General features: G+C 40.6%; 2 protein-coding genes across 5 annotated transcripts; both read left to right on the top strand.

The window, feature by feature from the left end:
• On the top strand, positions 1–19861 carry golga1 (golgin A1). 4 transcript variants are annotated; one of them, XR_012929056.1, is made up of 23 exons: positions 1–193; positions 1426–1710; positions 4181–4271; positions 6735–6809; positions 7614–7711; positions 7805–7837; positions 8511–8689; positions 11466–11577; positions 11648–11731; positions 12107–12232; positions 12731–12826; positions 14170–14265; positions 14451–14546; positions 14778–14918; positions 15265–15354; positions 15508–15610; positions 16317–16477; positions 17739–17897; positions 18001–18060; positions 18163–18387; positions 18502–18588; positions 18940–19114; positions 19302–19861. XR_012929056.1 is itself a non-coding variant. In XM_076046992.1 (22 exons), exons 2-22 carry the CDS (start codon positions 1582–1584, stop codon positions 19018–19020), a joined length of 2322 nt encoding a protein of 773 aa, XP_075903107.1. In that variant the 5' UTR covers positions 1–193; positions 1426–1581; the 3' UTR covers positions 19021–19861. The 4 variants fall into 4 exon arrangements, 3 of the variants coding, with proteins under 3 accessions (XP_075903107.1, XP_075903108.1, XP_075903109.1); XM_076046992.1 differs by having other exon boundaries at positions 18940–19861; XM_076046993.1 differs by lacking the exon at positions 6735–6809 and having other exon boundaries at positions 18940–19861.
• Positions 19862–21557: 1696 nt separating this feature from the next.
• On the top strand, positions 21558–24458 carry rpl35 (ribosomal protein L35). Its single transcript, XM_076047006.1, has 4 exons — positions 21558–21685; positions 22071–22207; positions 22920–23001; positions 24276–24458. Exons 1-4 carry the CDS (start codon positions 21683–21685, stop codon positions 24423–24425), a joined length of 372 nt encoding a protein of 123 aa, XP_075903121.1. The 5' UTR covers positions 21558–21682; the 3' UTR covers positions 24426–24458.
• The last annotated feature ends 2826 nt before the right edge of the window (positions 24459–27284 follow it).

The following is a 27284-nucleotide window of genomic DNA, read 5'->3' as shown; positions in this document are numbered from 1 at the left end:
AGACTTGTGACGTCACTATGGAGCTGCGGTGGGACGATTACGTGTAGTTTATCAACTCCACGGGAGATGAGCTGCACCCAGTGAAAACACGAAAGATTCAATAAGGGTGGATCGAGCAGAAGACGGAAAGGCAGAGTCACTTGTTGTGTGCATTTTCATCTCTGTCGAATAATCGGTAATGGAAATGTCTATGGTAAGAGAACAAATCGACACAAACTAGCTATCGCTAACAGCAGCTAACGTTTCAGTTTTGTTTTGTTTTGGGGTTTGTTTGCGTTTTAACTGCTGTCATTCTCGTTTACTGTTGTGGCTAGAGCTAGCGAGCTGCCTAGCTATCTGGAAAAAAAACAAAACAAACAATGTCAGCATCACAACATAGATTTATAACATACACCGCAGTGGCCAAATCCCCATGGAGCAAGTTTATTACACGCTAATCAGTTTTGAGCTCATAGTCCTTACCCACCGAGCCACAACTCTGAAATGCTGTTTTCACAACCACAACGACGACCACGGCAATATGTGTGAAATACATGTGTAAAATTCAACACACTTTTATTTTTACACATTTTATTTTAGTTTTCCTATTGGTCAGCAGGTATTATTTTTCCTCTGATCACTTACCCACATTTCCTTTACTACCGCCACTAGGTTTCTTTACTTGACCCCAAGATGATGTTCTCTTAATCAATCTATACGTAGTTACGTTTGTTTTCCTAAGGCTTTTTTTTTTTTTTTTTTTTTAATTCTTTTTATGCTGCTGCAAGTTTTAAACTCTTACTAAATTTGTCAATACATGTCAACCATTTCATTAGTAAACTAGTTTTACGCTCTCTTTTATGTGGCTCTAGGCTAATTTTTCGACATTATCCCTCTATTAACACTGGGGCTGATTTCCAGCAGTTGCAAAAGATGAAGGGAATCCAAACCAACACAGACGTAAATAGCACATCCAATGTATCATATTACGTTCACTAGCTCTGTGTCGATCAGTTATCTGGAATCAATGCTGGCCTTGAATTGATGTGCAGGCTAACCAGTCAGGTAATGGGATCCTCCCGCTGTCATTGATGGGTGAGGTTGACAGATAGAATACATTTATGATGCACAACAACACAGAGACCATTAACTAATCGATGAAATTGTATTTTTTTTTAAAAGTGTATATATTAATTGGTATTTCAATGAATAATTTATTGACACTTTAGTTATTTTTAATTGTACATTTATTAATGAATTTGATCACTTTTAGTCGTTAATGTAAATCATATACAAAACATATAAAACATCACATACGTGTCTGTTCAAATTGTCTTGGTTGAACATGCGCCAAACAAAATTTGAGTATGTGTAACTGCATTGAAAAAGTAGCCAGCCTTGTCTGATTGATGCTAATTTTTTTTTTTTCTCCTCCCAGATTCCTAGATGCAGTGAAATGGCACCACCCGAACTGAACTTTCCTGAATGGTTATGCTAAAGGGAATTGACTGTGTCAGCCTCCCAAGCCAGAGGTTGTTGGACTTCATGCATCCCTGTGAAGTTGCACGCTAACAAGACAGAGAAGACATTTGAACTCTGAAAATGTTTGCTAAATTAAAAAAGAAGATTGCAGAGGAGGCGGCCACGACACCTCGGAGTGGTGTTCGCATACCGCGCACCATCAGCAAGGAATCAATTGCCTCCATGGGTGCGGACTCAGGGGATGACTTTGTAAGTACTCTCAACAATGGTCAGCCACTGGGTGGATGTGTCAAATGTTCACTTCAGTCGCTCTTTCTTTAGCCTGCCATTTGCACACATTTTCACAAGACCAATATAAAGTCATGAAGAGAAGTGCACTTTATTGATTGTTGTGTAAAAATATGTTGAGTGAAAAGATTTTAATACACTTTAAACATTCATTCAGCTTGTTTCTCATGTCTATTGGTAACAGAGCAGTTCAAACTTTGTGGAGCATATGCTTTTTCCAAACCCTATTTGAAGTTATGATTTACCACTACTGGCGAGCCACTGGCCTGTGATGGTCACGGCCCGAGCACTGCGGGAGGCCTCCTTTATTTTTCTGAATGACAGTTGGCAACACTGGCTTCCGCAAATGCTTTATCAAGTTCGCAGTGTTGCAGTTTCCGGTGCTGCTGCCACCACTCGAGACATGTTTGATGCACACGTCAGCCTGTCCTTCGTCCACCGCTGCCTCCCTACTCGCTGGGCTGTTCACGCCAAGAGTGTCTGCGGCGCACACCGCAGCCATTTAAATCATGTGCAAGTTCACACCAGGTGAGACGCTGGCGCTTTTCAAAGCGGTTTCCGCTCCGCAGCACGCACACACCGCACAGCAAATACACACACACACACATACACACACACACACACACACACACACACACACACACACACACACACACACACACATATCAATTATCCCTAACCTACGTGTTCAAAAGGACAAAAATAGCATAGAGCATATATTTTGGTTGAGAGGTGTACAACTGCAGCGAGAGAGCAGTGCCCATGGGCCGTAGTATGCGTTCCAACAGAACTCTGCAATATAGCAATATGGTCATTTTGACTGTGCCCTATGGTGGTGTCAACAAAAACACACGCAAGTGCAACAAAAGTCATCGGAAGCACAACCTGGCAAGAGGTTCTGACGGTGCAGGTGCAATTTTGTCTACTTTAACCTACTGGGGTTTGGAACCTGGACTTTTAAACTATCTGCCGAGAGCATGGCAAAGCAAAGCGTTAATACCACTAGAGCAGGTCCAGGTGGGTGTATAATCGGTTCAGCAGGAGGAGGATGGCCTCCTCTACTCACCAGGTGGGGCTGGTATGCGAACTGGAGGGGGTCCAGGAATGTGCTGACCATGGGCCGGAGCCGGTCCAGAATCAGGCACTCCAGGGTCTTGATGTGGGACGTCAGTGCCACTGGTCTGCAGTCCTTCTGGCTGCTGGGATGGGAACCAGGCTGGATGTTTTCCACACCACAGGGACCCTCTGAAGGCTGAGACTCAGCTTATTCATTCAGTACTTTGGTTGTGAGAAATCAGTTTAACATATATAACAATATAAACATGCATATCATCTTTACATTGAGAAGTAATATACCCGTGATATTTTACGTTGAAAAATGTCACAACTTCGTTACTGATAAATGTTTTATGTGTCATTATGCTAATGCATTTGTATTAAAAAAACAACAACTATGCTATCAGAGTACAAGAGTATAACACAGGTGTGAAGCTTTAGGCAAGTTATGTTAGACAAACAAAATAGATACTAAAAAAAAAAAGACAATAATTGGGACTAATCAAAAGAAAAACTGATAGTTGCAGCTAGAACTACTGTAGTTCCATGGCAGCCATACATCCCCACGCCATGGCACCAGCAGCAGCAGCCTGCTTCATTGATGAGGTGATATATTTTGGATCACCAGCAGTTTGGTTCCTTCTCCATACTCTCTCCATCACTCTGGTACAAGTTGATCTTTCTCTTATCTGTCAAATATAGGATGTTGATTTTGAACTGTTGAGGCTTTTCTTTCTAGAGGTTTTGGCAAATCCAATTTGGTCCTCCTGTTTTTGAGGCTCACCACTAATTTCTATCTTTTGGTGAACACTGAGAGTGTTCTTGATCTGGCCAGCCAGGCCAGCCAAAGCAAATGAGCGCCCTCTGGAGTCTGGATCTTCTCCAGGTTTCTTCCTACAGGGGAGTTTTTTTCCTGGCCTCTGTCACCCCTGCTGCTCTGGAGGGTTCAGTTGGTTTTCTCCTGATTGTACAGAGAGCCTTGGGATGTGATCAAGCACTGTACAAATGAAAGTTGATTGATTGATTGCACAGGGGTTTTTGCTTGACCATGGAAAGAGCTGGAGGCCGGCAGGGGGCCGAGGGAAATCGAGACATGTGTAGGGAGTGGGAGGCACATACAAGGCGGGCGGGGCCACAACATTGAGCATGTTTCCACGCGCACAACTTGAAACTTTCCACAAACAAAGTTTCAAGTTGTTTTGTGTGATCACCGTTTTAAAAGTGTTTAGGTACGTGTTGCAATTAAAATTTCCAATAGTTTCATAATTTATTATTTCTAAAAAAAAAGAAAAAAAAAGATCATTTTTAAGTGTAGCTGTTTTAAAGCTCCTATCTGAATAGGAATTATTAAATGCAACCAAATGTGTGTCTTCAGGCATCAGATGGCAGCAACTCCAGGGACGACCTGCCTGCTCAGATCCTGAGAAGGAATGATCAGATCCGGAAACTGGAGGCCAAGCTGTCAGGTAGGCAAAGCCAGGATTGGTGCATTGGTGCTTTATTCAAAATCATTGGTTTTAAGTGCCATTCAGACAGACTGCTGACCAGTCAGGTGAGCTACTTTGTCTGAATTGTTTTGGCAATTGATTTATGAGGGGGGGAAATTGAAATAAATAGACTTAAAGGTCCAGTGTGTAAAAATTTAAGGAAGCCCTGGATTTAAATACCAGGCCTCCATAAAAAATGGTGGTGCAAGATGACAGCTAACTGGGAGCAAGACCCTGATTGATCTATATATTTTCTTATATATGTATGGGAACCATGCTAAAGGTGGGGAAACCTAATTACCTTTACTATAATGTGAGTGTACACTGTTAGTAATGTATTTATGGGCAGTATGTTGAACTTTTACCAATATGAAAATATTTAATAAATCCAGCCACATGTTATGCATCGCGCCACCATGCTGAACTTTAGCTGTTACGACGCACACATCTGGTAACAGTTTGTACAAGTTGAATCTATAGCTTGTATTTGAAGGAACATATCTACTTCCTCTCAGAAAGTTACGATTCAAACTCATTTAACTTCTGATTACAGCATTATTAAATTATTTGACATCGTTTAAGAATTAGAAAGGAACTTAATGTTGAACGTTGTGTGATTGTTTTTATTTATTTATTTATTTTCCGAAACAAACCTGCATGCTCCTTTGTTTGTTTGTGTTGATTTTCTCTTCTTTAAGAAATTATAAACAAGTTCATCTGAAATTGCAACCTGGGATCATGGCATATAGATATGATCTTTTTTATTTATTTATTTATTTATTTACCGTTGTCAACATCACAATTCATTGCAGTTCTGACAGGCCCAATTCTGGTATACTGGTTTATTTAACTTACAAAAAAACCTTTTAGATGTAAAAATCCAAAGCCATTACCTCTTTTCTCTCTTTGGAGAGCTGACGTGGTAGCAGTGACGTAGCCACGGTACAGACCACATCTCATGTAACTAACATCATGTTAATTCTGGAATCCTTTTCTACCCACTGCTGCGCTCTATTCATGTGCAGCAGAGATCTCACCGCGGGGCACTGCCACAATGGCAACAGTGTGAGTTCAACTAAGACATTTCATTTCGATTTCACGGTAGGCGGCTATGACTCAGTTGGTAGATGTTGGAAGGATCGGTGGTTCGAATCCCGGCTCCAACTGTCCGCATGTCGAAGTGTCCTTGGGCAAGACACTGAACCTTAACTTGCTCCCCATAGGCCTGGCGTCGCCACCTATCGGTGTGTGAATGTGTGCGTGAATGGGTGAGTGAGAGGTTTTGTAAAACACTTTGGGGTACCGTGAAGGTGCTAAAAAAGCACTATAGAAGTGCAGTCCATTTACCATGACAGAGCATGACAGCAGACCAGAGCGCAATGTCTGGGTGGAGTGATGACATGGTGATCTCAGTAGGAAATCTCAGCCGGTGGACGAGGTCAGCCGCTAACTGCCACTTATCTCCTAGTGTTAGGGGGTGTGTCTGTGAAGGTTCTCAGTCATCCAGGTCATCTTAAAGTAGAAGGGCTAAGTTTCGCCTCTCATCCGAAAGAATTCTTCAGTTCTTCGTAACGGTTGGAGAGTCCCAAGTATTTTTCAACAAAAGGTGTTGATTATCAATGAGGTCTTGGTTATGCTAATAGAGAGAAACTGATGGAACGGCTCTTATGACTCGTTATCTTGTGGTTAAATAATTGGAGCTCTCCAACCTCGTCTCAGAACTGAAGAAGCCTTTCGATGAGAGACGAAACATCTTCAGGATTGGAAGAGCAAGTTCAGTTGCCCCAACTTAACCCTTCTACTTTAGTGTTTGGAAGGATCACTTGGTCCGGGTGCGGTGCTGCGTATTTACTCTTTGCCTGATGAACTGGATCCACCTCGGGGCTGTTCAGTCTCCTGGCCTCGCTCGCTTTGAGCCTGCAGGTTTGCAGGCCAGCTTGCGTAAGACCTTTTCATGGTGCCCTCTGTAGCTGCCCTGCTGCGGTGCCGACTCGCATCCTCGGAGGATGTGCTGTAGGGTTGGATTTGGGACGTTGCAGAACTGCCAGGGTTCCCTTGAGCTGTGTACCAGATGGAAAGGCTGCGGGGGAAAGTGGCGCAGGTTGTAGGTGACCCTGATCCGCCCGTTTGTGAGAAAACTTCACTGCTCAGACACACGAAAGTAAAGTTAGAAGGCCTTGGTCCACCTACCTTAGTTGTGACTTGAGTTCATGTGACTTTGCCACACCCAGAGTGTTAAATGTTAAAGATGACTCATTTTTGGGCTGATTGTTAATGGCCATGCTTTTCTCAGATAAGAAAATCATTCTAGTTTTGTCCTTCATTTTCTCAGCCATGTTTCCCTTTTGCTTTCTTTGTGTTCATTGTTACCTGGCCCGCTATTGACATCTGCCTGTGTTTTGGTGTGTATGTGTGTGTCATTGTCCAACTTCCAAACAATAGACTACGCTGAGCAGCTACGAATTATGCAGAAGACCAAGGAGAAGCTTGAAATTGCATTAGAAAAGCATCAGGATTGTACGTACCTCTATTCTCCTCCCAAACAACTTCCTTGCTGTCATCTGTCTTTCAACTTTTTTAAGGTCTTTTTTGTTCTTTTTGCTTGGCAGCATGAAATGCCTTTTCTTTGTAATTGTAAAAAGGATTCATTATTATAATGTTGCTTTGTCTGCATGGCTAACATTCCATTTTTATTTTAATGAGCATTGTTTGTCCACATGTTTCTGTATATTTAGTGAGCATCAGTGTCAGGTTAACATGATACACACATCCCCATTGTCACACGCCTAGCTGCTATGAACTTGGACAAACACTCACACAAGATATTTTCTATTATTGGTCTTATTATAAGTGGACTGGCTTGCTAGCTTTTGATTTGGGGTTCTTTGCATACAACGCTATGAGTAATGAAAGGTGCAAAACCTTTCATTACTCCTAACTTGAATTGAACATGAGAAACAAAAAGGTATTTCACACTATATGTCGTGAAATAGAAAGTAGAAACAGTTCGATCCAGGGGTTGTATAGCTATTTCACATATTTCACAGTTCATTCTAATAGTTTTATAGTTTCATACTGCAAATGCGTTATGTTTTTGAAGGCAACAATTTTTGGTCCAGTTTAGGATAAGTCTCAAGAGTATTAGTTTGCATCTCTTTCTATGCGTCTTTCCCCTTGCTTGCCATTGATTCTCTGGTGACATTTTTCTTATTAACTTTCTGATTTCCGCTGACAACTAACTAACTGTCTACGGTTGTAAACTTTCCTTTCTTTGCATACAAAATATTCCGTATCTCCTCTCCTCTTGCTTTGACTGCCCAGCATCCATAAAGAAACTACAAGAGCAGAATGAGTCTCACCAGGTCAGCAGAACAAGAATGGTCGAGGGAATGGCTCTCGCATTGGAGAAGAAGGATCAGGTGAAGGTCTTTTTTTTTAACCTAGCATTGTGTGAGTGTGATTTGTGGATGATCTGAAATATATTTTTGTTGTTGTTTGTCCTTTACCTGCAGGAATGGATGGAGAAGATGGCTGTTGTAGAAAAAGTAAGTTTAGCCAAACTTGATTATTTGACAAAAGCCTGTAGATTCTTATAGATGCATGTGCCAAATGCAAAATCACCCTTTACTGCCCGACTACAGGAAATGTTGGTGCAAAGCCTTCACTTTTTTTGTTATTTTTATAAAAGGGAATTGTCCATTTAATTTTCCTGTGTGACTCATTAGCCATACAGTAATTTGCTTTAGTTCTTTAGGTTGCTAAGTTATAGGTTTGCACTAAAAGTGGTTCATTTGATTGTTTAAAGAGCTCTTTGCCAGAGAGATACAGTGCATCTGGAAAGTATTCACAGCGCTTCACTTTTTCCACATATCAGTTGTAGCACCTCTGAAGCTTCATCAGGTTGAATGGGAAGCATTGGCGCACAGCCATTTTTCTGTATCTTCAGATATATTAAATCTCATTTAAGTCCCGACCCACTGCTTTGATGTCTTGGTTCATCGGCCTGATGAAAGATGAACCGTCGCTCCACTCTGAGGTGCTCTCATAAAGTTTTCATCCAGGATGTCTCTGTACATTGCCACAATCATATTTCCCTCAATCCCGACTAGTCTCCCAATTATTAAACGGTGGAGTGCTGTGAATACTTTCCAGGTGCACTGTAAATGTGCACCTTTGTCAGGTGTAAGTTGTCATGAATGACTTATTTGTTTTAATCAGCTGCTACAAAAGGAAGAGCACCTGAGCCAGGGGGAGTTGGAACTCGAGGAAGTCCAACAGAAAGAAGCAGAGGTGAAGGGTGCCAAACGAGGACTATCTGAGGTTCAGGGTGAACTTCAAGCCCTGCAACATGATCATGAAGAGAGCTTAAGACTCAACTCTGATCTTGAAATAGAGAGGTAAGATCTAAGACAAAGATTATAAGGAGGGGGCGACACGGTGGTGCGGTGGTTAGCACTGTTACCTCACAGCAAGAAGGTTGTGGGTTCAATCCTGGGCTTGGGGCCTTTCTGTGTGGAGTTTGCATGTTCTCCCTGTGTCTGCGTGGGTTATTTCAGGGCTCTTTGGCTTCCTCCCACAATAAATGTCATAATTGCCATAATATTCAAAACCGTGGTATTCTGAAGATGGGAAAGCAGTGATGGAGGCCACCTCTCAGGCTGGAATAGGCATCCTGTGCCCCCTCCCGACGTGTCCTCTAGCCCAAAAGGTGAACTGTCTGCAAGCAGTTAAACAATGCCTGCATACATACGCATAAATGGCTCCCATAGCCATTATCAATGTCCAAACAGGTATTTCTCAATTTGCATAATTTGCTTACACAAACACACACACACACACACACACACACACATTTCACTTACTAAATATGCTTTAAAACCCATCAAATTTGCCACATAGGTCCAGACTGGTGAAACATTTCACAAACATAATGAATGAACCCACTAGGCTCTACATCGCCACCAACAAGTGTGTGTTTTCCAGAGAAGAAAAATCCCTTTGTTTGGCTCATTGGGGCCTTTGACTTATAGATAATATTATTTCAAAACCTACTTCTACAATCTACAAAGAAAGCAAGACTAAGACTATGGAAGTAACTGTCCTGCAGTTTAAGACCTGGTTAAGTGAGCTTTCTGGCATACGGCATATGGAGAACATATGGTACAGCATGGTGGGACAATATTAGCCAATTCTTTATTATATGGCAACAATTTCTAGACCGCCTTGCTCAGTTCAAGGTTGACTGTGGCCACTAGTAAAGTTCATGGTGTGTGCCGTGCACCTTCTCAGAGACTGTTAGTGTTCAAACTAACTCTAACTCTCAGAAATTGAACACTGTACTGTGTGCATTATTTTTCTTTTCTTTGTGCCCTAGATATTCTCTTTTCTGTTTTGGTTTTGTTTATGTTGTGTGTTTCTAAGTGTTTTTTGTGAAAAAACAAAAGTATTTTGCAAAAAAAAAAAAAAAAAAAAAATCAAAACACACTGTTGCAAGCTTTTATGCACAACATTTTTAGGTTGGGCACAGAAGAAACTTCATGGTGTGGCCTCCATTGTCGCCTGACCTCAGTCCTATTGTGAAATTTTGGAGGCCATCTCTGCACCATACTTTGCCTGGGTCTGACTTAATGCATGCATTTTTTTATTTTTTTTAAGTAACACCAACATTTATCAATTTACCGAGGACACCAAGTGTAGCGTGTCTCTCAATACTTGGTGCTCCATATAATTCATTCATATATAAATGATCAGACTTGGAGGTGAAAGGCAGGATTGCTCCCGTTGCCATAAGTCTCCTCAGAGTGCGTCTGCACCGGCAACCTGTAGATGCCATCGAGCACCTGTTCATCTCTCTTCCTCAGTATGTATGGATTGTCCATGTCCTGTTACTATCAATACCAGGCAAGGTCCTCAATCGCATTGGATTACCACCAACGACACCATTAATGGATTACAAACTTTCTTCTACCACTGCCTTAGACCCATCCTCAGTAACTTCTGGCTCTAAAAATTATATCAACATCAGCGAACTATGGGATTGAACCAAACAAGAAACAATGGAGATCCAGCTGATGAGGAGAAAGTGGAGCCGAATTGGTCACTCACTCAGAAGAAACAAGACGGCTACAGCCAAGCAGGCATTAACATGACACCCTCAGGAAAAACGAGGCAGAGAAAAACTCCAAAACACCTGGAGAAAGAGTGCGGAGCGAGAAGGGACTGACGTGAACCCAACTGGAAAAGATGGTCCAAGACAGAGGGTGGAAATGTTTCATCGATGGCCTACGTTCCGAAAGGAATACAAAGGCCCAACTGACTAATGAAGCAAAAGATCTATGATAGTGGGAGACAGTTTAAATCAAATCTAATCAGCTCTTGGAGGCTTTTCTTAGATTCTGGAAAGAAATTCAACCAGAAACAATGTATGTGATTGAAACAGCTTTTCAATTTTTGTCAGATGTGACCTTCTCATGCTGCGCAACCTAAAACAAATATCCACTTTCACTTCTTTTCAACCTACAAAATGTTTTAAGAACATGTTGTGCATACCGGCTTGGAACAGTGTGTTTTGAATTTGAGTTCTGTTGGGTGAAATACACAATAGAAAATAGGGAAGAGACGGAATACGTGCGTGTATGTGTGTGTGGGTCCTGAAGTTAGCGGCGAGGTGGAGCCATGGCATGACTTGACGTGACTTTCAGGACTGGGTTCTCCAGCTCCTGGCTCCTAATGTCACGGTCATCACCTAAGGTATAGGCCTAAGCCCATAGCAGCTTAACTGACAGTGAGTTGACTATATGAATGACTATATTTTTATTATAATTTGGAATATTATCTAAAAAAAAAAATTGTGTAGTCTTTTGATTCTCTATCAGAGCTTGGATGTAGATTGAGTTACTTTCAAGCAGAAAAAAAAGAAAAGGTTGGTTTGTAGGCCAATTTCTTTGTTTATGTAAAAATTCTGTAATAACATTACTAAATAAAAAACAGTCGGATAATTCATGTGAGCAAAAGGAGGGCAAAGCACATGTAGTGGCCTGGACAAAGTGGCATTCAACAGAGGACTTGTGTGTCGTGTGATGCTCCACTCCAGGTGAAATATCACCACTCGAGCGTCACATACATCATGTGGGATTTTTGAAGTAATGCTGACTCTTCGTTACGCACATATAGGGAGGAACTGCTGCTGCTCAAACAGGACGCTGACAGAAAGATGAAAAAACTGCAGATTCAGTGCCAAGAGCTGCAGTCGGTCGTTAAGCAGGTTTCCGAAGACTTCCAGAAGGTCAGTCGCAAACCATCTCGAGTTATTTATTCACACATTTCGGAGTGTTTGTGTAACGTTTGTATTTCAGTCACAGGATATGGTGTCCACCTTGGAGGGGGCCCTCCATACATTACAGACTGAACACGATGCTCTGAAGTTAAAGCAAGAAAAGGTCTGATTGTAATATTTAAACTGTGGCTTTTACATTACAGTGAGTGTTGTTAATAATGGTATGTGTAGTTTCTCGAAGAGTAAAAACTGAACTGCCGGTAAAGTCATCTCAAAAATGGAGAATTTTGCAGCAAAAGAAGTTGAGATTAGTTTAGTGTTTTGTGAACTGCACACGTGAACAGAGTCGGACTGTCACACTGCATTGATAACAAACTACTTGTGTAGATAAGTCAGAAAATTCCAAGTGAAAGTGTATTGAAAAGGTAGCAATACTAGTGCATTTGAATGCTATGGCAAATGTGGCAAAGTGACATTTGTATGTTTTTCTAAATGAACAGGATTTTGGAAACTAAGCTTGTGTTTGTGTCATTATCAGGCTGCTGTAACAGAGGAGGACAAAGAGCACATGATAACAGGCCTTCAGAAGAAAGTGACTTTTCTGGAGAGATGGCTGTACAAGAACCTAAGTGAGGACGAGAATTTACAAGAACTTCTGAAGGAGGTGAGCGAGAAGCCGACCAGTCAAGTCATTTCTGTAAGGTAAAGGGGAAAGAGCTCTTCACCGAATGAAAACATTTCATTTCTGGGGACTGAACTCTAGTTTTCAGGGTGTACACATTCAAACCACGACAGGTGCAAGTAGCAAAAAAAAAATAAAATAAAAATGATTGGTCGCGTTCATTTGTACCATTTTCTTGAATGTTTTACCACCGCTATTTAATATCTTGTCTTGCCACTCATTTAAATGTGATACTGTTTAAGTATGTCCAGAATTGTCAATGCCCTCCTCCTCAAAAAAAACCCCTCTGAAATCAGCTTTTAAACACACGCACGCACGCACGGACGCACACATAAACACAATTCTTTATTTAGTTACTTATGGTTATCTATATTTACGTATTTATTTATTTTTTCCTCTTTTTCTTTATTGTTACATTTGGAACTGTTTAAATTCACAATGTAACGGTAGACATTACTCTGTGTTTTTGCTGTTTTACAGAAGTCCAGTCTGGAGGTCAGTTTAGAGGAAAGCAGGGCGGAGCTTCTGGCACTTCGGACAGACCATGCTGACACTGTGAATAATTTGGAAGCACAGGTAAGACAGTTCGTCATTGCCCTTTTGGACAACACTTGCACTATGTACCAACTATGCGCAATTAGAAAACTGCATCTGAATATAAGGCTAGCTGGAAACTTACCTCCAACAGCAACTCTGGGCCTCTGAGCAGCTTTGAGATGATGCTACTGCAGCTTCAGGTGAAAGTTGAAGAGGGCACCTTTTTGGATTTTAACTTCTATGTAAATAACTGAAACAACAACAACAACAGGTGGTGTAACACTGACAGTACCACTGTTAAAGAGCAGCTCTAATGCAATGACATTAGGCTTATTGTAGGTCCTAATACTTTCCACTGGAGTTTACACCAGTGGTCCTCAACTGATGGAGTTTCAGGACCCACATTTCTTTCCCCCCTCATCATGAAGTCGCAATGCAAATTTATTCCACAGCACTCAGATTTATTCTACTAAAATAAAAATGTTAGCCCACTTTCTATCATGCCTAGTAAATGCACCATTAAAAATTATTGAATTAAATTGTGTCTATATTTTAAACCCCCCACCCACCCCTTTTTTTTCTTTCTTTCTTTCTTTCTTCTTTTTTTTTTTTTTTACAAAAAAATGGCAAACTGCCCACGATGGCGTCATCCCAATCAACGAAACAGAAGTTGAGAAATGCTGGTTCACACAAAGTTATGTCGGCAGTACAGATTCCTTCACTGGCCGCTGCCGCTGCCTGTTGCTACACACACAGCGCAGTGTCTATACTGCAGACGAGGCGCACACACAGGCCCCTCTCCGTGCGCACTGCCTCTTCCCAGCCTATGGATGGGAGGAGGCGCTCTGATTATTGTTACGGCCTCATCGGATAAATTCCTCGTCGAGGGTAAATGAGACCAAAACATGTGAAGGACGCCACACAAGGGTTCTCTGATGTTTATATAACATTTTATTTGTCTTGGTGAGCAACCTTTTTTGACTTGTGGGCCACAACGATTTCTAAAATTTGACAGAGGGGCTGGATTCTCATAGGAGAAAAAATATATATATTATAGGATATATAGAAAACATGTTTTAATGTCAATTAAATAATGTGATTTTGCAAATGAACAAAGTGTGTGTCTTTGAAGCCCCACTGTATTGAAATGACTCTTGGAAATCTGAAAAAAGGGATGAAATACAGCTTATTATGGCTTACTTACTATTAATGCAATTTCTTCAAGTATGACGGGCCAGATTAAAATGTTTAACGGGCCGGATTTGGCCCCTGGGCCTTAGTTTGCTAAAACAAAAGTAATGAACCAAAGAGAGATGGAGATCACACATATGTACAGTATATGCACATTATCATCTCATCTCCTCTTGCCTTCTCATCTTCAGATATCCAGAATGTGTTGTAGAATTACTGAGCTTCAAACACTTCTTCAACACAAGGACGACTCCTCCAGAAATTACAGAGAAAGGACAGATGCACAAGTAAGTACAAAATAATAACAACCAATGACAAACTAAGTGTTGCAGAACCACGGAGCCTCACTGACTTACGATAAAAAGCGCAAAATATTGAAATATTCTTGCAAATTAGGAAGTTTGATAGCCCTCCCCCCCTTTTGCTTGATGATGATCATGACGATGATGACGTTCACTTCGTTCTGTCTTAGATTGCTAATTTGGAGAAGCAGGTCATGGAAAGTGATGAGAAGTTGAGTGGTGCAGAGAAGCAGATGACAGAGAAACAGCAGCACTTGGATGAACTGGTGAGTACTGCAACAGGAAAACAATACGTGCAAATAGGCTAAAGGCATCCTCGTTGTTGAATTATGTGAGTAGAATTGTAAAGGTTTGAAAAATGCTTGACTTTGGTGTCATCTTGTGGTGATGTTTAATATGGCACTCTCTGGCATGACACTATTTTTTTATTTTATTTTACAAGCGAAAATCAATCAAGAGGAAGACGGGCAATTGTATTTCTTTTCTCTTTTGTCCAGATTGGAGAATGGAGTTCAGAAAAGTTATCTCTGCAGCAGCAGTTAACCGTTTCGGAACAGCAGACACAGGAAGAGACCAGACGACTCCAGCAAAGCATTACCAGTCTTCAGAGTGAAAGACAGATTCTGCAGGACAGAGTGGTTTGTGTGCTTTTCTTTCAGCGCTTCGTTTTTACCTCAGGTCTATGCAGGGGTAAATATGTGAAGAGGAAAATCCTAATTTATAGCAATTTATAATATTCTGCCCGTGATGATTCTATCTCATCTACTTGGCGGCTCATATAGAAAAGCAACGTAGTGACTGGAAGCTGTTGTCTGACACAACAGCTGTGCAGAGTAAAGATGAATGTCTGAGTTGGCAACTTCAAACAGTGGCGTGAAATGTATTTTTATATATTTTCATATTTTTTGACTGCAAGCAAAAGTATGAAAGTGAACAGATTTGCATGTGTTTTGTTTTGTTTTTGTTCTTTTTGTTGTCCATTAGGAGGAGCTGGTCAAGCAGGGTACAGAGAGCACAGAGATCGCCGAAACTCTCGTGAGAACACAACAAGAGAGAGAGAGGCTGCAAGCACAGGTGCGTTTGTGGGTCAGCGGCGATCCTTCACGATCAGCAGTATCAGAAGGGGACAGTGAGAATTGTGTGGGCTCACAACTTCAATGCTTTAGAAACATTGAATCAAAGCGACATTTTCAATGTGTTCTTCTTATTGAAAACTTGTGCCGTCAGGTTGGGGAGCTGAATGAATCTATCCAGGCATCACAGCAGGGGCTGGCTGAAACCACTGAGGTCCTCGCACAGAGAGACGAGAACATTAAAACACTTGAGAATGGTGTGTACACACACACACACACACACACACACACACACACATACTCACACTACATTAGAAATACTGAGGTTTTTTTTTATGTGTAACACTTGATTTCTATCATTTTAAAGTAATTATTATTATTAATAATGATAATAATAATGATGATGATGATAATGATAATGATAATAATAATAATAATAATAATAATAATAATAATAATAATAATAATAATAATAATAATAATAATTAACTTTATTACGGGCACAAATGGTCCAGATAAGAGCAAGACAATACATACCAAAAAATATATAAAAGACACCATAAAAGAACCATACACAACATATTCACAATGCAATTTGTACGGATCACTGAAAAGTAATTTAAAAAGAAAAAAAACGACCAAGGTAATATTTGTATATCAATAGTGAAGGATGACAGACCCCAGATGTATTTCTACCTTTGCGAAACTAAAAATGTTTTACTCCAATAATAAAAATTATGTAGTTATCCATGAACTCCAGATTTTTCTCGAAATGGGAAAAAAAAAAGAAAAAAACATCAAAAGATCCCTTGATTTGAAGTTATCTTAATACATGTTAGACAAAGTGGACAAAACTCATTGTTTATACTATAGTAAAAAAAGAAAAATAGTAAGAGCACAAATTTTTAATGTTTTTACCGAGCAACTCAGTAACACTGAAGATCTTGGCTGTGTTTTGTGCAGAAACGCAGTGTCTGAAGTCATCAGTGCTGCAACTACAGGAAGAGAAGGATCACCAACGTGCTCAGCAGGAGCAACTGGAGCAGGAAAAAGAATCGCAGCTGACCACCCTGAGGGAGAAGCTGCTCACCCAGACACAGCACCTGGATAGCTTCCAAGCCCGGGTTAGCACCATTTCATTCCTTTATTCTAAACAAAATGCTGATGTTTGTAACAATGGTTCTCAGCCGGTGGCGTCTCAGGACCCACATTTTTGTCCTTATCATGAACTCACGACCCAAATTTATTCCTCAGCACTCATATTTATTCCACAAAACTAAAAACGCTAGCCCGCCTTCAGTCATGTCTGGTAAATGTTGAATTGAGTTTTGTTTCCTGCAAAATAAATCCCCAACATTTTTTCAATAAATATATATATTTTAAAAAAAGAGGTGGTGGAAACTGCCCACCAAGCCGCGGGCCAATCAAAACAGCTCTGCGACCCACCAGTTGAGAAACGCTAGTTTCTAAATTTTTTCCTCCTCAGTTTCAGGATAGAGACAGAGGCAAGGTGGCCGACAGGCCAGAGAGAGTCACAGTGGGAATCAATCAGTTAATCAACTCTTATTTATTATAAATTGCATAAATAGCAACTGAAACCTTCCGGACCACAGGTGTCAAACTCAAGTAGCGTAATTATATTTGGCCCGCAAGGCAATACAAAATCACTACTGGAGCTGGTATAATACGGCACATGTACCACTAATCCCAGAATGCTTTGCTCAGTCAGGACAAGATTTTCGTTGATGGATATTATTATGAATTAACTGGTTTATTGCTGTTATTTTATTTTTACATTTATTGTTAGCCCGTGGGTTACTGTTGAAATGTTAGTCAGAAGGCTGCAAATAAGAAGGGCTTATGATTTCTATTTACCGTTAATTTATTTTGATGATTATTTCTAATTTGAAATTCGATTTTTCACGTGTGCAGTATTTAGTTGTTTATTTCATAATATTAAGCTTTGCTTGTTTCATATTCAATTTTGAAGCAGAACTTCACTGCTACATCTGGAGGAAGGTTTTTTTCAATAAATTTCAATGTTGGCCTGCAACTTTATCCAAGTTGGAAATGTTGGCCCACTGTTTATTTGAGTTTGACACCCCTGGATTAGGGCAAGCATGGTTCGAACGCAGCCAGGAAAAACTCCCCTGCAGGAAGTAACCAAGAGCAGATCCAGACTCCAGGGGGTGCCCATCTGCTTTGACCGGTTGGGGTGAAAAGGGAATACCAAATTGAATACAGAGAGAGAGAGAGAGACATAAAAGTTGTCAGTGTGGCAGTCAGGGGCAGATTGAGTTGCAGGGTGAATATCAAATAATTAAAAAGTTCTCGTTATATCGATATAACTCCTGCTTGAAGTTAACTGTGTCACGTGCTGCCCAGATCTTATACTTGGAGGTGGAGATGGAAACGCTGACGGAGCAACTTCACCGCCCTGAAGTGTGCGAGGAAGATGAAAATGTCAGAATGACGGGAGACGACCTGGATCAAATCCAGAAGCACAACAGAGAGCTGGAGCAACAACTTGGAGACAAGAACAGGGTCAGCTGCTTTTCTGTCTGCGTTCATTTTTTTGAGCTTGCTCAATGTCATTTAGCCGAGCCTGTCCGTAGTTACTCCTCTTAAATGTCCCGTGACGTTGCAGACCATCAAACAACTGCAGCAGAGAATGGCAGAACTAAAGAGGACGCTGCAGAAAGAACTGGTGGGACTCCTCAGCACTTCACTTTTGTTTTGTTCTACTACGGCATTTTGAATGGAGAAACGGTAGCTCACCATACACGCACTTGCTATGAATTCCTTGTAGAGGATGAAATCTGAGCCGGACGCCGAAGCCCGGGAGAAGTCGCCAGAAATCCGGGCCGAGAGACACGAGAGTGTTTGTCCAGATCCTCCTCCAGCATCCTCCCAGAACCTGACAACGTTCAACACCAAAGTGATCAACACTGCAGACCTTAACGATTCACGAGAGATCAACCTCGAGTATCTCAAACACGTCGTTCTCAAGTTCATGTCATCTCGAGAGGCTGAGGTAAGAAGGTTGATCAGAGTGTCCTTGTTCTGTGTTTTAAACCTCAGTTGAAGTTGGTTTCAGAGCAGCTCCATATCGAGCCCGGTAGTGAATCTGTGTGTCCTGCTTCATCAGGCATTCCAACTAATTCGAGCCGTATCTGTGCTGCTGAACTTCACCCGTGAAGAAGAAGAGATGTTGAAACAAACTCTGGAGTACAAGGTTGGCGTTTCATTTGCCCTCACTGTGTTCACATTGTATTTGCGAATGATTCTTGATAGATTCTTGAAAATCTACAGTCAGTTCAGCAACTGTCCAGACATTGACACAATATTTGGAATTTTGCTTCACGGCTTGGTTTAATGATCTGAAAGTCATCTTTTGAATGTCTATAAGACGCATCGAGTTGCTGTGATGCAATGTAATGTTGAACATAACAAAGTGGCTGCTGAATATAATGTACAATTGTAAAATGGATTAAAATAATTTTCTTAAACTCAAAGGTTGAGACTGTGTTAGGAAATATTGAATATGATATCAATTTTAACCCCCCCCCCCCCCCCCCTCCCTCAGATGTCCTGGTTTGGATCAAAGCCGTCACCAAAGGGCATCATTCGACCTTCAGTCTCAGGCTCTCTGACTCACTGGAGCTGATGAGCTGCAGCAAGCTTGAAGGAAAATGACAATGAAGAGAACCCACGGAGACATTGGCTCTCATCACCAATCAGCTGTGGCTTATGAGGCCCCCCCCCCCATAGTATTCTCTGTGACAGGCTCATATCTCTGGGAGCAGCAAAGGCCTGCAGGGTGTCTTTTTGTATAATCGTGTCATTTTAAAATTCAATTTATTTCCCATCACTGGTTAAGGTACCTCGCTGTCAACTTTTCAGAGCATAATGGCACGTTTTGATTTACACTGGAGTTTCTGAAGCCTTTTTTTTTCCCTGACGTGAAGAGATGATGGATGACTTGACTGTTGTTTTAAAACTCCCTCATTCCTATTCCGCTCACACAGCAATCTACATGTGTTTGAAGTGTTTTAATTGATAACAAAATAGGTTTGACTTGGACAGTAGGCCTAGCCTTACTTCTTGCATTTAAGTTATTGACTTTTCCCCACCAAGGACTTTTTGCTGTGTTGTGTTGTTTCATGACCTGTACTGAATGCAGAGGCTGATCTTGTTTTGAAATAACTGACAATCGGTTTTACCCCATGTCAGATGCCCCAAATTTATCTATGGGAGAATTAGCGGCACATTTTCTGTAAAAATAAGTAATAAATAAGTAAATAAGTAAATAAATAAATATATAAATAAATGTCACTACAAAAATGTACTACAATTTCACTCACTTGATTTCAGAGTTTCACCCATAATGGCTTTGCAATGGCATTGATAAAGTGTTTTCATAAATTATAAAGGGTACAGACTGCGATTTCTCCTCAGTGGTGTTGGGAAGTGAAATATTTTTTTTCGAGACATGAAATTGGGAACATTTTTGTATTCAACGATAGTGACGGCAAACTACACATCTCCAGAAGCACTGTGTTTAGCACTCCTTTTGGAAGCTGTTACAATATCCCTTTACAGAACACTTTTGATAGAGTATTGCATAAAGCATTTAATTGTACATTTAATTTGTTACATCTCCCATTGTTGCTCTTTGTGGACCTTAAACTAACTATATCATTATATGATAATATAAGTAAATGCTTTGTGAAGGAGGATGAGGCACATGTTCATTTACGTGCCTTTACTAATATAAATGAGAATACATTACATGTCTCTGTTAATATAATATATGTGTGTTGTCTGCATTGAGAAGCAGTGGACATGGTTTGATGTAAGAAGTTTGTAGTATTTATCATCATCATCAACAACAACAAAATAATACCACATTTATGTTTCTTCCCAAATGCATCACTCATCACTGTAAAACTTTGATTTGTCATTTTATTTGTAATTTCTGACAAGGCCAGGGGTCTTCTGTACTGTATACCCTTACACCCAATATGTTGTACATTTACAACAGGGTTCAGTCTGCATAGAATTTCAAACAAGTTATAGTATGGATGTTTTTCCACTCATTTGTTTTTTTTTTTGTCAAATATATTGTTTGTATATTGGAAAGAAAGCACATTGTTGAATGCACTGTCATTATCTTATGTTCTAAATACAGAATATCTTGTCTCCATGAGAATAATTAAACAATGATTGCTCCTTTAAACATGCTTTGTTCTTCTGTGTTAACACAACTGTTAACTGTCTGAAGTATTTTAATTGGACAATAGTTGGAAGTTGAGTTAAACAGCTGCCTTTGTTTCAAATTGTTTTTAAGTTTTCAAGAAAGCATATTCATAAAAAAAAAAAAGTAAGTTGAGAGACAAGGAATACAAACAAGCAACCAATAAAACCAAAGACAAAATAAGCAAACACACAAAACTTTACATAAATTAATGCAAAAAACTTGCATCGCTGGTTTGTTACATTCCCAATACCCATACAGTATGTCCCACAGTGGCAGGGGGCCTGGTGGCATCTGATACAGTCTGGATCTGTGCCAGCGTAAATCTGTGCCAGTCTGGCTCTACTAAAAAATGCAGACAATGGAATATCTTGAATTGGATCAATCTGTGCCTAACACATGTCAAGGATGTGTGTATTATTTTGATAACTTTTTGCCAGGGTTCCTCCGGAATCTCCATGTTATCCCCATCGTTCTCTCAGATGATAAGGAGGGTTGCCTTCCATATCCAAGATAATACTATGTAACCAAGACACACAGCCAACGGACCATTAATGAATAGATTCCTGATACAATGAAGTCCCCTCCCAAACCAGGTCTGAAAAGCTGTATCTAGCAAAGAAGGCTGAAAGAGGGGATTGGCAGGAAAGGGCATTGACACCAATGCTTGTGTGAGGCCAAAATGTTTACGGAATTGGGTCCATAAACAGCTGCTTTTACATGATTTTTGAGTGATTATTAAGTACAATAATTCTTTGATGACCGTTTTTTTTTTTTTTTTTTTGCACACAGACATTTTGTAGTTCAGAACAAAACACTACGCAATTAAATCTAGCCATTGAATGCAATATTAATATTTTTAAATAATAAGTTTTAAGATTTGTATTGTGTTTTTTGGGGTGACTGAAGCCTTTTCCTTCCGGTAGCGTTTCGCCACCTCCCAACCGTCGCGCCACAGAATAGCGCTGTTGAGTCAACTGCTGGGAGACGAAGAAGAAGAGATTTTCCGGAAGCTACTTTTTTCTGAGCACGCGGCGCGTCCGGCCTTTCCAACCAGGAGGCGACGGAGAACATGGTACGGAGCCGACGCGGACCTGTTAATTACGAGTTTTTAATGTTTCTTTCAACAAAATACCATTTAATTTAGAAAATATACATACGTAATATCCTCATCTATTCGCTGTTTATCATGCTTAAAAGTTTAACTCTGTCTCGGCAGCATTATTATGGCATATTACAAATTGTCGGTAGAGCTCGCAGCTCGACAGGCTAGCAGCTAGCCAAAAGCAGCTAGCTCACTTCAGGCGCTACGAACATTAAACTGGTTATTTTACCGTCAGAAGTCAAGACATTTTTTTCTTTTTAAAGAATGTAATATTGATTGGTGTCATATTTTACATGTGGTTGCCGTTGGCCTGTTTGACTCACATCCAGTGTCTTGCAAACGGTGTTTGGTTTAGGCCAAGATCAAGGCAAGAGACCTGCGGGGCAAGAAGAAAGAGGAGCTGCTGAAGCAGCTGGACGACCTGAAAAATGAACTGTCTCAGCTCCGTGTGGCTAAAGTAACCGGTGGAGCTGCCTCCAAGCTTTCCAAGATGTAAGTAAACGTTGACGGTATCCGTTGAAACGGCTACTTGCCAGAGTGTGCATGCTGCATGTCCCATGAAGTACCCATCCTCTCCATTTTGCTCTCCCCTTAAAATGACACACCGTACACAATCATATTTATTGGTTATGTGTTACGGGTTTTTTTCAATAAATCATGCCAAATTTTACACACTGCGCCTTTAAAAAAAAATAAAAAATAATATATATATTAATGTGTTTAAACGACAACTTGCCAACATGAAAACGCCGTTAATAGGGAACTGTGTCCAGCTACAGTCCTCGCTATCCAACCCGTACTGAAGTTAAATATCAACACCCCAAAAAACGTATTCTTCATAGTGAATGTGTGACTGGATTATTGCATTTTGTCAAACAGCAATTTTTTTTTTTTCATTCTGGTGTGTTTACTACTGAAGCCAACATCGACAAAACAAAGCTATTTATATTCTCCCCCTTTTGTCAGAAAGTTTGCCCACCCCTGTGCTAGACACATGGACATATTGTAAATGGTTTAGTGTCTTGATATCTTTCCAATATGGTCCTGCAACCCTTTGCTAAAGTATAACACATTGATGACAGAATTATTTGGCTGGGCCACTAAAGTTGTATAAAAGTGTTTTTAATTCGGTTTATAGTTGTTGTTCCGGTTGGACTAACTGGCAATCTAATTGCTTTATCTTTCTACCCCTACAAACTTCTAGCCGGGTTGTGCGCAAGTCCATCGCCAGAGTCTTGACTGTCATCAACCAGACACAGAAGGAGAACCTGAGGAAGTTCTACAAGGTGAGTCCAGTTGCATTCAGTAGCACCACATACACACAAACCCAACCACCTGCCGGGTGGAGGCTCTTTGGTTCTCTGGTCGAAGATGATATTTGTTGAGCTGATGATTTGCTGATGCATTTACAACTGCTTACCAAAAGACTGAGACCTAATAACCTGGTGGCCTATTGTTTGCAAGTTGACAGATGTGTGGAACAAAGGTGATTTTTGTCCAATTAAAAGAAACTCGTCTGTTCTCCCCCTGGCTTTATTTATTTATTTATTTATTTATTTTTTAAGCAAATTTAACATACCATGAAAATTGAAAGTAAAGAATTAGATTTTATTTAAACATAATTTTCCCAAGTTCTCTCACTTGAGGAAACAAAGCATGAAGTTTCCGTGCTATTCCTCTATTAATAACACACCTGCAACATACACAAGACGGAGACGCCTTTGAGCAAGACGTTTTTATAAGCCTGACACTCTTTGTATAGATGTGAAACAGTTTTTCTAGATATAGACACACACACATGCGCCACAAAGTGAGATGATGCTCAGCATATCATTGCTGTGGAGATATTTTACTTTGAACAGCGAAAAGCAAGACCTCCGCAGTGTATATAGCGAGCATTTAGAGGGATGAGAGCGATGGTCCATGAGTTTTTGGTTTTTGTAGCACGGCTCTAGTATCCCTCCTGTATCCTTACTGTTGTTGCTGCAGTGTTCCCAGATGGCTTTGCAGTCCTTGTATGTATATGATGCTGTGGTCTTCCTTTATTGAATATTTTCAATGTTAGGCAACCCAAGTTTAATTATATCTTTGGGAAGACATTGAATTTCAATGCATTTATGTTTTTTGCTTTTTGAATCAGAGGTCCTGCCGCAAGTTTACTCGAGCAGTATTGATATTGGCTCGGTATAGCTACATGTATCAGTCATTGGAACTGGGAGGGGGGGGGGGTTTGTACCTTGTCTAAATAATAAAGTATTGGTGCTGTGCTAAATTCTCAAACACAAACTGTTGCCGGCCCTGCAGCATTAGATTTGAGCAGTAGAGGGCACCAAGACCCCTTGGTCCAGACAGGCAAAACCAAAGAAGCAATTTGTTCACCTTTAAATTATGGAATGAAAATGGAGACAACAAACTTTACTCTCTGGATGAATGTAGTGGTGAGCTTGTCAAAATAATTGCTGCGTACTCTTGACAGACAGTAGTCACTTAAGTGCGGCCTTTTGGGCAAAAAGGTGATTTTTTTTTACTTATTTTACTGAATGTTTGTAATTTATTCCAGGGAAAGAAGTACAAGCCCCTTGATCTCAGACCCAAGAAGACCAGAGCTCTGCGTCGCCGGCTCAACAAGCACGAAGAGAGTCTGAAGACCAGGAAACAGCAGAAGAAAGACCTCTTGTACTCCATTCGCAAATTTGCTGTCAAGGCATAGAGGCTTTTTCTATTAATAAAATGTGTCTGAGTATTTGCTCTTCAGTTGCTGTGAATTTATAATGTTTACTATGCTAATACTTACTATTCCTAATAGTCGCTCACCTTTAAAGGTGATGTTTTTTTTTTTCAAAGTCTTGCTTGCATAGCTTTCTTAAATTAGTTTTGTAAGACCTTTGTGGTTACACAAGGTGAGTTAAGTGAACATGGACCTTTAACGGCAACACTTCTCTACTGATTGGTTGGACTGCTGAACTTGCAACCACAACAAAATGTCAGCTTACAGATCTAAAAGGGAAAAAAAATCTATAGCCCAGTGTGCATTTTCAGCTACTTGGCGTTTGGGGTGTTGGGGCTTTTCACATTTAGAAGCCTGCCTAGAGTTGCGCCCGAGTGCAGTCGAACTGAAGAGACCATTCAGCTTCTGAAGCTGTCTGTCTAGAAGTGCTTCCTGCAGTCATCGTTCGCCAGAGTCTTGACTGTCATCAACCAGACACAGAAGGAGAATCTGAAGAAGTTCTACAAGGTGAGTCCAGTTGCATTCAGTAGCACCACATACACACAAACCCAACCACCTGCTGGGTGGAGGCTCTTTGGTTCTCTGGTCGATGATGATATTTGTTGAGCTGATGATTTGCTGATGCATTTACAACTGCTTACCAAAAGACTGAGACCTAATAACCTGGTGGCCTAATGTTCGCAAGTTGACAGATGTGTGGAACAAAGGTGATTTTTGTCCAATTAAAAGAAACTCGTCTGTTCTCCCCCTGGCTTTATTTATTTATTTTTAGCAAATTTAACATACCATGAAAATTGAAAGTAAAGAATTAGATTTTATTTAAACATAATTTTCCCAAGTCCTCTCACTTGAGGAAACAAAGCATGAAGTTTCCGTGCTATTCCTCTATTAACACATCTGCAACATACACAAGACGGAGACGCCTTTGAGCAAGCGACGTGAGCGACTCTGAAGGTGCACATACAGGGAGGTGCCCTTTACCTGCTGTGTCTAGAACTGCTTCCCGCAGTCATCGTTGCTGCAGAGACACGGGTTCGGACCTTTGCCCTGATCCTGCTAAGGAGGTGACGCAGTCCCATGTACATCAGCCAAATGATGTTGATGCAAGAGAAAGTGGGAACATTTAACAAGTCAAGAAAAAGACTTTAATTGTATTTTATTTATTGTTATATTATAACAAATACAATTTTAAGACAAACGGCATAAGTATTTACCTTGTCATACAAAAACATAACATGAAAATAGTAATGTCAGATCGTCCTCCAATATTCAGCTATGTTTTACCTACTGAGAGCAATTTAACGGAAGCTAGTATTTCTTGACAAAAACAGACAACGAGAATAAATGTCATAAACTCTAGTATTTTTAATTACTAACAAGAATGCAGTGCGTTTAATTGCAAAAGAGCGCAGAATTTGAGTTGTTTTGAGTAGGAGTTGTATTTTTTATTACACTTTTAAGACGTGATTCTCGCAGGGACATTAAAGTCAATAAAGTACATACGTAGGTACTCCTCGTGTACTGACGTTTGTCCAAACTTGGAATCTGTCGATTGGTGAAATTACGTAACCAGAAAGTAGGCTGCGTTAGCGTTAACCTCAAACTGCCAAAATATGACGGTGCGGCGATTCCTCCCAGTGGTCACTCGAGGTACTGCAGCCTAAAACCTAATGCGGCCCAAAAAGCATTTTTTTCTCACAGCTGCCAATGCAAAAAATAAACGTCTGTAAAACGGCTGACAATACGCCTTTGACCTATAACGTGGTTCATAGTAAATATTTATGTTGTTGCTGTTGTTACGGCCACAACGAATAAGCTCGAAACAATCAGAGGACCGAACATCTAACAAAAAGGGACGCCACCACAAACAATTCAAGAGTGCAAAAAAAAAGGTTTTATTTCTCAAGAACCATTTTAATTAGATAATTCCCCAACAAACAAAAAAAGGACTGGAGACCCCGGCCAAAAGAAACAAAAAGGGGGAAGGTCTGAGCCAGCCACGCTGTTGGCCGTCAACCCAGCCCAACCCCCATAAACTGCCTTGAACAACTCACCTAAGCAGGGATCGAAAACAGGACTACCGAAGATCCCCAGCCCAAACTAAAATAACAAACTAAAATAATAAATGCCCAGCACGCTAACCAGTGCGAGCGCTCAACCCCAAATAAGGTAACCACTCGGGAAGAGTGAATCTGCTGCTGCGGTGGGGCCCCCCCCCCGTTTCCCGCTGGTCCGCCTCCTTTTATTAGGTTGGTTGCTTCCAGGTTGATTCACCTCAGGTGCTGCCTCTGGAATAAAAAGGAGGAGGAGCGAGAGAAAGAGAGCGAGAGGGCGAGAGAGAGAGAGCCTGCGAAGACATTAAAAAACGGGGCGTTCTCCCGTCGACTCATAACACTGTTTTAGACTGTTTTTGGACTTTGAATCTCTCTTCAACAAAAAAGAGGTACGGAACCCATAAAATCCCCAGAAAAGAGTGTTTTCCCAGCATAACGCCACAACGCCGTATGTGCTGTTTCTTGGCTGTTCTGACTGATTGATTCCAATTTATTTCTGTATATTTCCTCCCCTATACTAAATCACAACCGTCTTTGTAAAATCAGGAGAAAAACCAACGTTTGTTTTCACGGTAGTACCCCCAAAAGGCCAAAAATTGATTTCACGTGAAACATGTTAACTGATTGTGGTAGATTGTAAAAGTAGAGCTCCCAGGCTTTACAATTATACCTCACATGTCCTTTTCTACTGTATAGTTTTTTTTTTTTTTTTTTTTTTTTTTTTTTTTTAATAATCCACCTGTAAAACTGAAAAATATCATGTCAATGGCAAAGTTGTCAACTTTGG

The sequence above is a fragment of the Nelusetta ayraudi genome, unplaced genomic scaffold (assembly GCF_046127955.1).
Source record: "Nelusetta ayraudi isolate G7.1 ecotype Tasmania unplaced genomic scaffold, CSIRO-AGI_Nayr_v1 ptg000092l, whole genome shotgun sequence".
Classification (NCBI taxonomy): domain Eukaryota; kingdom Metazoa; phylum Chordata; class Actinopteri; order Tetraodontiformes; family Monacanthidae; genus Nelusetta; species Nelusetta ayraudi.
The sequence above is the reverse complement of the archived record's forward strand: the minus strand, read 5'-3'. Positions and strand labels throughout refer to the sequence as shown.

What these genes read in the sequence shown, in the direction of transcription:
- golga1 (XM_076046992.1), top strand. Translation starts at nt 1,582, where the DNA reads ATGTTTGCTAAATTAAAAAAGAAGATTGCAGAGGAGGCGGCCACGACA. An exon ending in TTTCCGAAGACTTCCAGAAG is followed by an intron (nt 11,578 to 11,647) that starts GTCAGTCGCAAA and finishes TTTGTATTTCAG; the next exon opens with TCACAGGATATGGTGTCCAC. An exon ending in TACAAGAACTTCTGAAGGAG is followed by an intron (nt 12,233 to 12,730) that starts GTGAGCGAGAAG and finishes GCTGTTTTACAG; the next exon opens with AAGTCCAGTCTGGAGGTCAG.
- rpl35 (XM_076047006.1), top strand. An exon ending in GCCTCCAAGCTTTCCAAGAT is followed by an intron (nt 22,208 to 22,919) that starts GTAAGTAAACGT and finishes ACAAACTTCTAG; the next exon opens with CCGGGTTGTGCGCAAGTCCA. An exon ending in ACCTGAGGAAGTTCTACAAG is followed by an intron (nt 23,002 to 24,275) that starts GTGAGTCCAGTT and finishes AATTTATTCCAG; the next exon opens with GGAAAGAAGTACAAGCCCCT.